Consider the following 14,588-nt stretch of genomic DNA (forward strand, 5'->3'; position numbering starts at 1 on the left):
AAAAATAAATGAAACGAAAAGTCAAATATTTTTAGTAATTAACAAAGGTTGGTTAATCAATAAATAATAGGTCACCAGCCCAAAGAAATAAGTCCAAGAATTAGTTAACCGACTAATTAATCATCACCCATTCCACAATTTCTAGTAAGTCAAATCAAGCAATTCAATGAAAGATAATTTTTTTAATATATAATTAATTTATAAATATTAAATTTATTGACAGTTTATTATAAGTACTTTTTAATTTATCTTATTATAAATTTTGATGATTCAGTCATTCTAAAATTAGTCAACTTAAAAATTAATATGATATTAATTCATCTACTTGAATCAAAACTAATTTTAAAATAAAATATAATAAAAGAAAATTAGAATGTGGGACATAAATTTATTTAATGCAATATTAACTTTGTTCATATCAATCACACCATGTCCATGTTAGCTTTGCAGCTGCTATCTAACTCCTATAATAATTTAATTATGATCATATTAAAATAATTTTAATTAAATTAATAAAAAATTATATAAAAAGTATTTTAAAATAATAATAATAACAACTGTAAATGCTCATTTGATTTTTACCTAAAAGTTTATAATTATATTTAATAATAATTTTAAAATTTCGCTTTTCAGTTGTTTTCGGCAACGACAACAGCCACTAACTCGCGCGGTAGCACCAAAAACGTCATTTTCTTTATATCGGCGTCTCCGTTACGTTCATGTCCCACCCATCGTTTTATTCAATTGTCGCGGTGGCCTTGCGACACGTTGTGTCGCTTCGGCAGCCCCGCTACAAGTGGTAAGCTGTACCCAACGATCGTCCCCACACCGCCCCGCACCAATCTTCCTATGCGAGTTAGCTGCGGAGCTGCATCAGAGTATATCGAACGGTTGGACGTCGTTATCGCATGGACGAGTCTATGCCACTACATCCGATTTCTTTTCAAATTCCTATACGCCTCATCATCATCATTATCGCCTTATTTGTTTGTTTATTAGGGAGCTCTCCAACCGCGTGCTGGTTTGGCTCCTGCCGCCGCCCTCGACGGCCATTTCTACTCGAATCTCTCGGTCGATCCCGGCGCCATATCCGGCGATATAAGGCAAAAAGGAAGAGCAGCGGTTCCCTCTCGGCCTCTTTGTCGGTTCTTTTCGCCGTCAACGGCGTCGGAAATTGAGGGATTCGCCCGGAGGACTCGAAGATCGAAGGAAGATCCGGGCGCTGGGTATCTCACCTTTTCAATCTCGAGATTAGCTTTCTGGAGTGTGATCTTTGGCGCAAGAGGACACGGTGATCAGGTGATTATTTATGCTTTCCTTAACTGGTCGTGTTTCTGAGCTTGCTGTATAGATCTACCAGTTCGTTTGCTACTTGTGTGTGTATTATTCCTAATCGGATAGATGTTCCCATATTTATGAACCGATTCTGGCTGCTGCTAGAGATTTGCGGGCAAAGCTGCTTCTGAGTTACTGTCTCTCTCTCTCTCTCTCTCTCTCGTCATCTTCTTCTTCTATAAAATCTTCTGCGAATTAATCAATCGGTTGAGGTTATTATAGATCCCAAGGGTTTATGCTTCTGGTCCAATTTCTTTGGAAAAAAATCTGTACCAATGGTCATTTTTAGTCCAATCTTTCTTTTCATCAAACTGGTATTTTATGAACAGTCAAAAAGGTGTGCCAAATGTCCATTATGTGTCTCGAGGGGCTCGATTTTCTCATTGAGCAGGAATTTCTTCGAGGAATCCCATCTGCATCTCTACTTTGTAATTGTTTTCCTTTGAATAATAACCCCACAAGTCACTCCTTTGACCAAAAACCGGTGGGCTAATAATATGTGAAAAGCGACAAAAAAAAAAAAGAGAGAGAGAAGATTAACGTGACAGAATGATAATCTTGGAATATACAGTGGGGTCTTCCCATGTCGTATTGAACTGCTGTTACAGGTTTTATATATTACTGTCACATCCTTAGACAATCAATTTGGGCACATTGGCTACGAAGAATCTTCTTCTCGTCTAAATGTAGAACTTTTGGTTGTTTTTGGGACATTCTTGTTCTTGGTCTATTGAAAGGAGAATGGATTCTAGTTTTCACTTTTATTTGCGTGAACATGACTGATATTATGCATCTTACAAATCACCTCAGATTTTTCTTGATATTATGAATGATGAATACCATTATTAGAGTTCTTCTTCTTGTGGTTAACATTTAGAATCCTCCAGGCAATATATTGCTTAAAGGAATAGAAGAAATGGCACCAAGCATTAGAAAGGCTCTGGGAACAGTGAAGGACCAGACTAGCATTGGCCTGGCTAAGGTTTCAAGCAACATGGCTCCTGAACTCGATGTGGCTATAGTCAAGGCAACCAGTCATGATGATGAACCTGCTAATGAGAAGTACCTACGTGAGATTTTGAACATGACATCCTACTCCAGGGGTTATGTCAGTGCTTGCATTGCTACCATTTCAAGGAGGCTTGGTAAGACTCGTGATTGGGTTGTGGCCCTCAAAGCCCTGATGCTTGTTCATCGCCTTATGGTTGATGGTGATCTTGCATTCCAACATGAGATTCTCTATGCCACCAGGAGAGGAACTCGCCTGTTGAACATGTCTGATTTCCGTGATGAGGCACATTCCAATTCCTGGGATCACTCGGCCTTTGTTCGCACCTATGCTCTCTATTTGGATCAGCGGTTAGAGTGCATAATGTATGAAAGGAAACAAGGTGGTGGCAGCAGCCGCTCAAATGAATCTGGAACCGACCGCTGGAGATCCCCACAACGACATGGTGACCATGATCCTTATGCATATGGGAGTTATGGAAGGTCCTCATACTCGCCCCCTCGGGGTAATAGAAGAGATGGGTATGAAGAACGTCAGGATGGGGAAGAGAAGAAGCCACCAACACCACTGAGAGACATGAACCCAGAGAGGGTGTTGGGCAAGATGTATCATTTACAGCAGCTACTCGGGCGTTTGCTTGCTTCCCGTCCCACAGGCAATGCAAAACATAGCAGGATGATCCTCGTTGCTCTTTACCCTCTCGTACGAGAGAGCTTTCAGCTCTACGCCGATACATGTGAGATACTCGCCGTTCTCCTAGATCGCTTCTTTGACATGGAATATCCTGACTGTGTCAAATCATTTGAGGCATATGCTAGTGCTGCAAAGCAGATAGATGAGCTGTGCAATTTCTATGCCTGGTGCAAGGATACAGGAGTGGCAAGGTATTCAGAGTACCCAGAAGTGCAACGCATTACTGACAAACTTCTGGAGACATTGGAGGAGTTTGTGAGGGATAGAGGGAGGAGGCCAAAGAGCCCTCCACAAGAAACAATCCCTGCACCTGCAGGGGATGAAGAACCAGAGCAGGACATGAACAGCATCAAAGCTCTTCCTGCACCATCTGACTACAAGGAAGAGGAGCCGGAGCCAGCAGTGGAGCCAATCAATCAGCAGCCTCCGGAATTACCACCTGACCTGGTGGATCTAAGAGAGGATGGTTTGACAGCTGACGACCACTCTAATAATCTTGCATTGGCCCTTTTCCAGGGGCCAGCAGCCGCAAATGGTTCATGGGAAGCATTCCCTTCATCAAATAGTGACCCTGGAGTGACCTCCGCCTGGCAGAATCCTGCAGCAGAACCCGGAAAAGAAGACTGGGAGCTTGTCCTTGTGGAGACTGCCAGCAATCTATCAAAGCAAAAGGCTGCAATGGGCGGAGGGTTGGATCCATTACTACTGAATGGCATGTATGATCAAGGTCTAGTGAAGCAGCAAGTTAATGCCCAGGCGAACGGAGGGAGCGCGAGCAGTGTAGCCTTGCCAGTCCCCGGACGAGGCTCCGCACCTGTGCTCGCCCTTCCTGCGCCTGATGGTTCTGTGCAGACAATTGGGCAGGACCCTTTCGCGGCATCCCTCAGTATCCCGCCACCTTCCTATGTTCAAATGGCAGAGATAGAGAAGAAACAGCAGCTGCTAGTCCAGGAGCAGCTCGTATGGCAGCAGTACTCGAAGGATGGTATGCAGGGTCAGGCCAGCTTGGTCAGGATCAACAACGCCTTCATGCCCAACCCCGGGATGCCCTATGGCATGCCGGCAGGCCGGTACTACTCTCCTACCTATTGAATATCTTGTTCCTATTCAATTATGTATTTTGTTTTGCCACAGTTTTGTTTAGTGTTGATCACCCGCTGTTATATGGGTATTGATTATAGTGTGTTCCATGGATTATGTTGTGTTGAGAGACTCTTATGGTGGTGGCATATATATTATGTGAACCTCTTAATCGAGTGCTCTCCGAACTATTCTTTCCATATTATTTGATTGCATTGGTTGGAGTTTTCTTTCTGAGTTGACTTATTAGGATCTAGAAGTTGAAATACTGATTGACGTTAGGATAAGAATGGGTTGACTTTTTCTTCTCATGCTGATTAAAAGTCGACATTGAATTTGAACTGCTGGTCAAATTGGTCTAATAGCCGTTGATTTTTATTTTTATTTTTCCTTGATTCTTGTATTATTTGTGATCGAAATTGCCATGATTAGATGATGCAATACATACACGACGAAAATTAAAATTTATATTAATTCAAAATTTATCTATTACATATGATTTTAACCTCTTTTATAGGTTATCTACTTTTTATATAAAATGATAATTTTTAAAATAAAAATTTAAATAATTTTAATTATAATTAAATTTTAGACTGTTATTCTACTGAATTAGAAAGAATTTGTCGTGTTTCTTTGTTTGAAAATTCACATAATTTATTTAATTAATTATTGATATAATAAATATTAATTTAATTAAATTACGAGTTAAATTAATTTTTTAATTAAATGTTTAAAATTTAAAATGGATAACTCATTTTAAAAATAACAGCAAAAATTCTGGGGTAAAATGAAATTTACCTTTTAATAAAATTCAAAACTCGTTTGCGATATTTTCTCACTCTACTCTCTCTGTCCCCCTCATTCTCCCATCTACGACCGCCTCTCCCCTCTCCATATCGCCGCCGCCAATGGCCGCATCGAGGTTCGCCTATCGCCCCTTTCTCCAACTCCCTTTTCTTTGTGATTTATTGATCGGATCTCGATCGATGAGTATTTGCAGGTTTTGTCGCCTATTTTGGATCGATCTGGCGATCCTGATGGCGATCGTGAATCGGTGAAAGCAGGTGAGGTAGTTCAAAACCTCAATGTTTGGTGTCTCTAGCCATTTCCCTTTTTGCTTCTTCTTGGTTTCGATCGAGCAAAGACTCCGTTGATGCTGCCTGCAATCAGCGGGGAGTTCGCCATCGTGCATATGATTCTTTCGGTGGACGTCTTCAGTTTGACATTTCTGAGGTACGATGCCCAAATTGAGTGTTCTTCTTTGTATATGCTAGATCTTTATAACATCGGATTCCGTGAACCGAAGGATTTGCTTGCATTATTCTGCTTATCATATATCGTCACTCCTATTTCTGATTCTCGGTGAATTCTTGTAGAAAATTTCAAGTTTTCTTCGGTCGAATTGGATCAAGCTCTCGAGATATCGTTTTCTGCTGGAACTTAACTGATGCTTTTCCTTTCTGTTTTAAATTTCTCATCGAATTGTAAATGGAGCCACTCCTTTGCAGGCTGTTTGTGTCCAGATTTTGTTAATGGTGCTCTTGTCTCTTTCATTGCTGGTTGATTCCAAATAATCTTAAGATGAAACTATGAAATTTTACATGGACGGCTCCGAAATTGGATGCAATTCTAAGAGATTCAAATATTGTAGCTTGGACAGTGTTCTTGATTTGCTTGCAGAGAGATTTATCAGGGTTAGTAAGCTTCTCACACTGTTTATGCTCATCTAGTTAGAGCCTCATTTGCTTGATCTCTCTGCACTACACTTTTTACAATGTTATCAAGTTTTCTGAAGGCAATACATTTCCTAATGGTGCTAACTGCAGAAGAATATACCTTATATCGTTGCACTCAAGCGAGGTCAAACTTGGGTCGTGCCGAACCTAACCTAACCTACAGGTTGTCGAGCCTTTATTGCCCAGTCCAACCTCGGCACAACCCACACCGCCCCAAGCTGGAGGCTCATACTATTTGGCACCCCTTCAGGCTGATGACCACAATCAACTACAAGTCTGGTGAGTTCTAACTGCACGACAAATAATGCCCCCAATACTGACGGGCATTCCGTCACTAGAGCCATATTGTGACGAATAACAATGAAATATGTACCGTCACATAGATATTTAATAGTCATTGACACTATAGCGACAAATATTTAATATCTGTCGCAAAATTAGCGACGGATATTTATGTATCTATCATAATAATTCATATGAAATAAAATGAACAATAGATACATAATAATAAATCCAAACATAGGTTTGAATCTAATACAAGATAAAATTTGTCATCCTAATAAAAATAAGGAATAAGACAAAATAATCCAATACCATATATCCTAAGGGAAGTCATGAACAAAATCATCTCCGGGTTCATAAGATTGTATTGATATTAGTTGTGAATATAAAATATGATGTTAAATTACAAAAGCTATAACTACTTATCTTAAATTGATAAATAGTTTAGCTAGTAGATATTTTTTAAAAATATATACCTACATCTCTGGGATAAAAAAAATATAAGATCTGAAAATCATTATGAAAATGTATAATATAACTTGAGATGCATTTAATTATTTAGAAAAATAACATTATTTTTTGATTGAAATTAAAAGTTAAGATAAATGGTGCATACCTCAAAATGATCTACTCCGCGAGAGAATCATCGGGATCCTGGGACTCCAAACGATGCGGTTGGTACATCTGTGAATCCAGAGACAACGTCGCTGCAAAAGCTTGCATATGACGAAAAATTGTCTCAGTCTGAGCATGTCGCTACCATATCTCATGTATCTCTGTGTCCCTCCCGGCCATCGTCTCCTCCAATGACAATACTCAAGTTCGCAAGTCCTCATTTTCCTCCCGCAATTCTCGTACCTCACTAGATGAGAAGGAACTAGGACGACCCTTGATCCCTAGAGCCTTTATCCGCTCATACATAACTTTAGCCTGAGAGTCAAACCGGTAGAGGGATGCCTTCCTTCCACTGATGATATCATAATAAATGTCATTAACTGCATTGGTGGAAAGAGACTGTGACTCCTCTCCCTCTGCCCTAGGCTGAGACGCCTTAGCAACTCTAGTGGACAATGCTTTTTTGTCAAAATAATGATTTTATTAACCTCCACATAAAGTCTACAAATATATTCACGAAATTTAATATTCTTACGTTAATTGTTGAGGAACGTCGATCGATAAATGACACATATTTCTTCTTATGAGTTTTATTAAATATCTCCCAACGAGTGGAAGGTCTCTATAATTCAGCAACCCGTGTACTGAAAATGTAAATATATTAAAACTAATAACAAAACATATGTAAGAAATATTTATATAATTTAATTTTAAACATACAAAGTCAGAGGCACGCTTCACAATCGAACAAGATCCAACAATATACTTTGTAAATATGGTGCTTAGTCAAATAGGCTCTGAATTGCGATTGCAGCATGCAATCGCTAAATTGTTCTACCAATGCTGGATAGCCCAAATGACTCTCCAAGACTGCCAAACTACATCAGGGTCTTCGGATGGCCTGGTGCTCCTTTGCCTCCACTTGTACAGCATGCCCCTGTACAATTTAGAGTGATGGACATTCCAAATTCTTTTGAACATTTCCTCCTAGTCCTCCTCCCAAACATATCTCTTCTGCAATAATATATTTTGACCATTAATATAATGTTAACTACAATATGTTTTCTATTCAAAATACTTACCAAACATTCACTATAATAAAAAAATTTCATGTCCTGGTCTATGAGCCGTCGTGTAGTATGAGTAAGGGACGATCATTCTTTAAACTTTTTTGATATATACGATGCTATCTGGTGACCATCTGAGACAAAATTGCATGAAAATATATCATATATTAGATATGTGTGATAATTAAAAAAAAAGATAAAGTATTGAAATAAATATTAAATAGATAATTACTTATAGTCACCAACAACTCGCAAACAGTCTAGTTACCATGTGGTCTCTCTACTAGCTGCATGATTATATGCAAAATCACAATATCATATATACATATTTAATATAATATTATCTTCTAACTAGGGAGATGAAAATATTAAAGGAAAATTCATACAATATACCATGATAATTTTAATAATTTTTAATCGCCTAATGTCATTCTGAATCAACTAAATTATGGAGCGTTTGGTTTGTAAATTTTTTTCATTTTCTATTTCTATTTTTGTGTTTTCTAACATAGGTTTTAGAAAATATAAAATGTGTTTGGTATGATAGACTGTATTTCTATCTTATAGAAAAGAAAATTGGAAAATGTGTTTAGTATGTTAATATGGAAAAGGGTAAGCAAATAGTTATTCTTATTTAGGAAAAAAGCAAAGATGATTTTTTTTAATATAGGAAATATCAGCTTTTTAATCGAAATGATTTTTTTAGTATTTAAAAATATCTACCAAAATACCAAGTTCAACATAGGCTTCAACATTAAATTCTAAAACAGCAAACAAGTTTTAAATATTCAAGTCACGAAATCAAACAAACTTCATTAACATTAAATAGTCTTTGTTAGGACCCTTGGCAGCCGGTTGGAGGGGGATGAATAGTCCTTGCACAAAATAAACAAAATAACCTTTCTCGGACAAATAACTTGATTAAAAGAACACTTGGATATAAAAATAATTAAGAAACTAAAAGACAGAGACTCAGTGGATTTATTTGGTTACAATCGGGGATGTTGTTAATCCAAGACGAAAAAATGCACTAACAATTCTCCTTCAGCCGGAGAAGTCTCTTTACAGCAGTGAACGCTCAGAAACAAAAAGCTAACCAAAAAATGAAGTGTGTACAAATGTTGTATTGATCTTTCTTGTTATTTTTTAAGCTTTGGGAGCAAGACTGCTTATATAGTCTGGAAGGGTTCCAGGCTCCTGAAAGGGGATAAAATTTTATCCCTTTGCAACGGATCATGGTCAAATGCGATCCAGATAAACTTCAGTTCTGATTGCTCGGAAGGGTTCCGAGCACCCGGACCTGGAATGCCAACCATGTTGACTTTTTCAGTCCGGGCCTTCTGCTCCGGTTTTCCTCGTCTTAGTCCCGGTCTTCCGCTCCTGTTCCTCTTGCTTAGGTGATCTCGGCCATCCGAAATAGGGCTCACTCGAACCCAACTTTTGGCCTTCCCGAGCAAGCTCCCACTCCTGGCTTCTCGTCCATCAGAAACGTCGCGCGCCTCCTTCTCGTCCGCCCACGTACTCTTCCGCAGCTCCTTGTCTCTCAGACGCACCGATCCCATCAGCTCTTTCTCATGCTATCCTTCTCACTAGCTACGTCTTTTGCTTGACGCCCTGTGCTCCTAAGTTCTTGTACACTTAGACATGGACAAGATTTATCTAAAATCAATTTCAATTCATTGTTTTCTTTTTCTAGCATGCAACAAGTTTTTGATAGCAATTTAACAAATTTAAACATCTGATCAGGTGGAAGAGATCGTACCTGACTTACCTGGTCGATCCCGTTATCCGTAGCTCCCCTTGAACTACTGCTTTCTTCCGAAGACTCTCCCTCTTCATCGATGCTCATCTGGGATGAGCTTTCTGTTTCCTCCAAAAGGAATTTCGCTATAAGGGTTGTTTCGGTAATTTCCTCGGTCTCAGATTCTTTTGATGATGACTCGGTGTCCATTGAGGAGTTAGTTTCGGCTTCAATTAGTTCTTCGTTGAGCTTCAAGAACTTTTCCCAAAGTTCTTTCACACTTTGGTAGTTGCCAATTTTGTCAAGATACGCCATCGGTAGTACGCTTATTAAATGATATTTAGCGTTACCGTTTGACGTAAAATCATCGTGTTGCTTTTTGGTCCAAAGGTGTTTTTCAATTTCTTCTCCGTTTGTGTTCTTTGGTGCTTCATAACCATATTTCATTATTAATAAAAATATTAAAATCTATTTTAAGAAATACCTCCATGCGACGTTTCCAAAAAGCAAACTCTTCCTCAAATAGTACTGGTGGGTAGATGCTAGCTCCGACCATCGTCTTTTGTTTCGATCGACAGTTAGTGCTCCTGAAGCATCCTTGCTTTGATACCACTTGTTAGGATCCTTGGCGGCCTGCTAGAGGAGGGGTGAATAGCCCCTGCACAAAATAAACAAAACAACTTTTCTCGGGCAAATAACTTGAATAAATGAACACTTACATATAAAAATAATTAAAAAACTAAAAGACAGAGACTAAACGGATTTACTTAGTTACAACCGGGGAGGTTGTTAATCCAAGACAAAAAAATTCACTAACAATTCTCCTTCAGGTGGAGAAACCTCGTTACAGCAATGAACGCTTAGAAACAAAAAGCTAAATAGAAAATGAAATATGTACAAGTGTTGTATTGATCTTTCTTGTTATTTTTTAAGCATTGGGAGCAAGGTTGCTTATATAGTCTTGCTCGGGGCGCCTAGAAGAGTTCCAGGCACTTGGAGGGGGATAAAATTTTATCCCCTTCACAATGGATCGCGGTTAAAAGCGATCCGGATAAACTTCGGTTCCGGGCGCCTGGACTTGGAAAGTCAACCACATTGACTTTTTTAATTCGGGCCTTCCGCTCAGGTTTCGCTCGTCTCGGTCCGAGTCTTCTGCTCCGGTTCCTCTTGCTTAGATGATCTCGGTCATTCGAAATAGGGCTCACCCGAACCCAACTTCCGGCCTTCTTGAGGAAGCCTCCACTCCTGGCTTCTCATCATTTGGAAATGTCGTGTGCCTCATTCTCGTCTGCCCACGTACTCTTTCGCAGCTCCTCGTCCCTTGGACACACCGAACCCATCAGCTCTCTCCTGTGTCGTCCTTCTCTCTAGCTGCGTCTTTTGCTCGACGCCCTGTGCTCCTAAGTTCCTCTACACTTAGACACATGTTAAGCACAACAGGATCTAACCTAACTTGTTTGATCACATCAAAATAACCTTGGAGTACCAACAGTCTTTAGCTAGTTAATAAAAGCACTCCCCATCAACTTGGCAACATATGATTCTACACGTGCTCCAGATTGAGACAATCTAACCATTCAACTCTCCTATTTGATGGAATTTTCATGAAAATTTCATGTAGACCAAGTTTAAGGAAAGCTTCTGTAGCTTTTGTGTATGCTTGGGTAGATAAATTATCCATCCCATTTAAAATCTGCATGCACATCTCTATATAGGAAGGATCATTGAACACACTAGTTCTAGAAGAGCAGGATATATTTTGTTCACATTCTAACTTAGCAGCTCTTAACTCTAGATATTTTTGCTTAGAAATAGAATCTCCACTTAGTTGTTGCATGGTATTACTCTACTTGTCCATACAAGCCTCATATTTTTCAATTTTTGAAAGTTTAGGATCTTTACATCTACGACTATTGGATGATTCTGCAACATGACGCTCCCGATTATTAGGTTCATATGAATTCGTCTTTCATATACATCCATGGAGGTAAGTTATATGATGTTAATATAGCTGGTCAAAATGAATATTGATGTCCATAACTTTCAAATGGCTGAAATCTATCTACAGAAAGTCCAAGTCTCACATTACGCGATTCCATTGAAAAGGAGGAAAATATTATATTAAGATGTTTCAACACAGGTGATTCACAAGGATGACACATCATATCTCATTAGTGTACATGGTTTTGATGTCACCTCATGTGGCTTACTGTTCCGGCAGATGCATACAAGCATTGGAGCCTAGCAGTTAACGGGAAGTAATACATAACTTTCATGGGAATATTTTTCTTCTTCTTCTCAGGCATGTGACTACTCTAGTTATAATGAGGGTAATTACACATTCTGCATTCCATCAGTGAGCTATATTCATTCCAAAAGATCATGCAATTATTTATACAACAATTAATCTTCTCTACTGACAAATCTCTAATCAATTCCTTTGTATTATAGAAGCTATCAGTCATGCAGTTATCAGGAGGGAACAACTCTGACATCAATTGATACATTTTATCATAACATTGTTAAGAGAAATGATGCTCTGCCTTCATGTTTAGTAATCTTGTAGTACCTGATAGTTGAAAATGACCAGAAGAAATGTCTTCCCATAATTCTCTTTCACTAGCTTGCAGCATATCATACATTTTTTTAACTTCAGGTGTAGGTGTTTCCTCTATATTTGATTAATCATATGCATTCATTCCATAATAAACTATTGATTGTATTATGTTCACATGCCTTGATGATTCCTCTGGAGCAATCAAGCAGGATAATGATGCAACAGAAAGTCCAATTTAGTTAAATACATACGACTCTTCATGATAATACCAGTTGTAATAATTTGGAACAAACACATACCTATATATGTGAGTTTTCACTATATTCTTATCATGAAAAGCTGTATTTTACATATGCACTGATTACATGGGCACCTTAACTCAACATCATTCAAACATTTTGGATGAAACTTAGCCAAGTTCACAAACTCTTCAACCCCAGCAAGAAATTATTGACTGATAAATCCATTGTCTAACCTATTGTACATCCAAACCTTGTTTATATACATTGTATCCTAATGGAAATAAAATTTTCGACATGGTTAACCATGTCAAACTAAGCATGAAGTGCCCCGGATGTTGGCGTAGGTCACGCCAGCGATGTTCTTATATGGTCTTTGTGACTAATTAATTTATGCTCTGGTCTTTATGACTTGATCATCATAAAATGTATGTGACTTATTTAATCTTTGTGACTAATTAATTTTGCTTTGGTCTTAGTGATGATCGTCAAATAGCTATATGACTCAATCGGTCTTTATGACCAATTAATGTTTGGCTTTGACATTGTGACATGATCACCTTGTGGTCTATGTGACTGACATGGTTTATGTGACCAGATAACCTTTTTGGATTGACTTGGACGAGTAGGAGATGTTGGACATTGCATCAGTTGCAACATTAGGAAGAAGGGGAGCCTATTCACCTTCATCTTCCTCCATTGAATGTCATCAAAGCATCGGTTTGTAACTGATGCTTGCTTTCTATTTATACTGGCGTCCAAGAGCAATCAGGGTAAGAGTCAGTGCGGCGATGATTGGTGCGACGGTGGGCAAAAGAGAACGTCTTATGGTCGGGATTTGGTTCATGAAAAATCTGAGGAGGTTCCAAACGGTGATCTTCTCGGCGACAATAGCAGCGTCTTTGCCAGCATCTTCTTCGATTTTTTCTCGGGAGATCACTGTGAGTGTTTACAGTTTTATTTGCTGTTTGTTTCATGCTATTAGAGGCAACATGATCCACCCCCCACATGTAGGTGTTATACTTTGATTTTATATGACAAAAGATGATTCACTCGCCCCCAATATCCTCACCAATTGATACCTAGGCTAACACAGAGGAGATAAATCACGGATAGTTACTAGCTATTAATGTAGGTGGCTAAGATATAGGGGAAAGATTACTCGGACATGTGCTTTTGATTTTATGATCTTATAGTTAAAGGTATATATTTGATTAAAATTATTAAGAGGGATGATAATCAAAGCTTAATAGAATTTTATATAAAGAAATTGTATTGGATATGAGATAATTCTTTATTTGAGATAGAAATATTAAGATCAAACCTCCTCTAATTGCATCATTATATGAATTTAAATTCTTAAAATATTTCAGATTGGACTCACTCACCACAAAATTAAATAATTGTTGAAAAAGTAAATTATATTATTTATAGAAGTGCAAGTAATATTTAAAAAATACTAACTAATCAACACCTTTTAAAACACCTTTTAACGAAAAATAATTTGCTTTAAAAAGTTGACTAATATTAAGATCTTATGACACCTTTCTTTTTTTCTTATTTTAAAAATTGATTTCACACCAATCACTGATTTTATATGTTTTTTTCTCTCACTTAGCAATGAAAAAGTCTAGTTGAGAAATTTTACATTGTACTTTTATTCCTTTTTAGTGGATTAAGCTTAATTAGGGTCGTCTATACATTGTTTTCTTTTTTCTTTTGAGTTGTGAGATAGATTATTGAGCACATGACAATTTGGACAAATGACCTAGATTTGACCCCAAAACATAGGAGACTCTATTTTATGATTATTTTGGTTAGGTTTTTTCGTGCTTTAACTACTAGGGTTGTAAGATTTCTCATAGGTGAAGAACTTTAGAGTCTTGGAGATACCTTGAGAGTCCTTTTTTTTTTGTTGGCTAAGAAGCACTAGAATTTGAGTAAGCCAAGTCAATTAAAACAGTATCAAGTACAATGCAAATAGACATCTTTTTTAGAAGTCAATTTATTCCTGCCCTCTAGAACATTGATTGCCTACAAAATCTACAATACAAATAATAAAATAATCAGATTCTTTAATATCCTAAAGATAATTCTCAGAGACAATCAAATTGTTTAATATCTTCATGGCTTGCACTATTTATATTCCACTATATGGTTTACACAATCAAGATGAGGACAAGATTTGTAAGAGTCAACTTGGGTGGGGAACAACTTGCAAAGATTTGACTTTT

The 14,588-nt window shown here is 37.9% G+C and overlaps 1 protein-coding gene across 1 annotated transcript; it reads left to right on the top strand.

Annotated features, from left to right (window-relative positions):
* The first annotated feature begins 983 nt into the window (after window positions 1-983).
* On the top strand, window positions 984-4,351 carry LOC122043326 (putative clathrin assembly protein At2g25430). The gene is made up of 2 exons (XM_042603897.1): window positions 984-1,299; window positions 2,223-4,351. The coding sequence occupies exon 2, from the start codon at window positions 2,252-2,254 to the stop codon at window positions 4,127-4,129; it is 1,878 nt and encodes a 625-aa protein (XP_042459831.1). The 5' UTR covers window positions 984-1,299; window positions 2,223-2,251; the 3' UTR covers window positions 4,130-4,351.
* The last annotated feature ends 10,237 nt before the right edge of the window (window positions 4,352-14,588 follow it).

Source organism: Zingiber officinale, chromosome 2A (assembly GCF_018446385.1).
Source record: "Zingiber officinale cultivar Zhangliang chromosome 2A, Zo_v1.1, whole genome shotgun sequence".
NCBI lineage: Eukaryota > Viridiplantae > Streptophyta > Magnoliopsida > Zingiberales > Zingiberaceae > Zingiber > Zingiber officinale.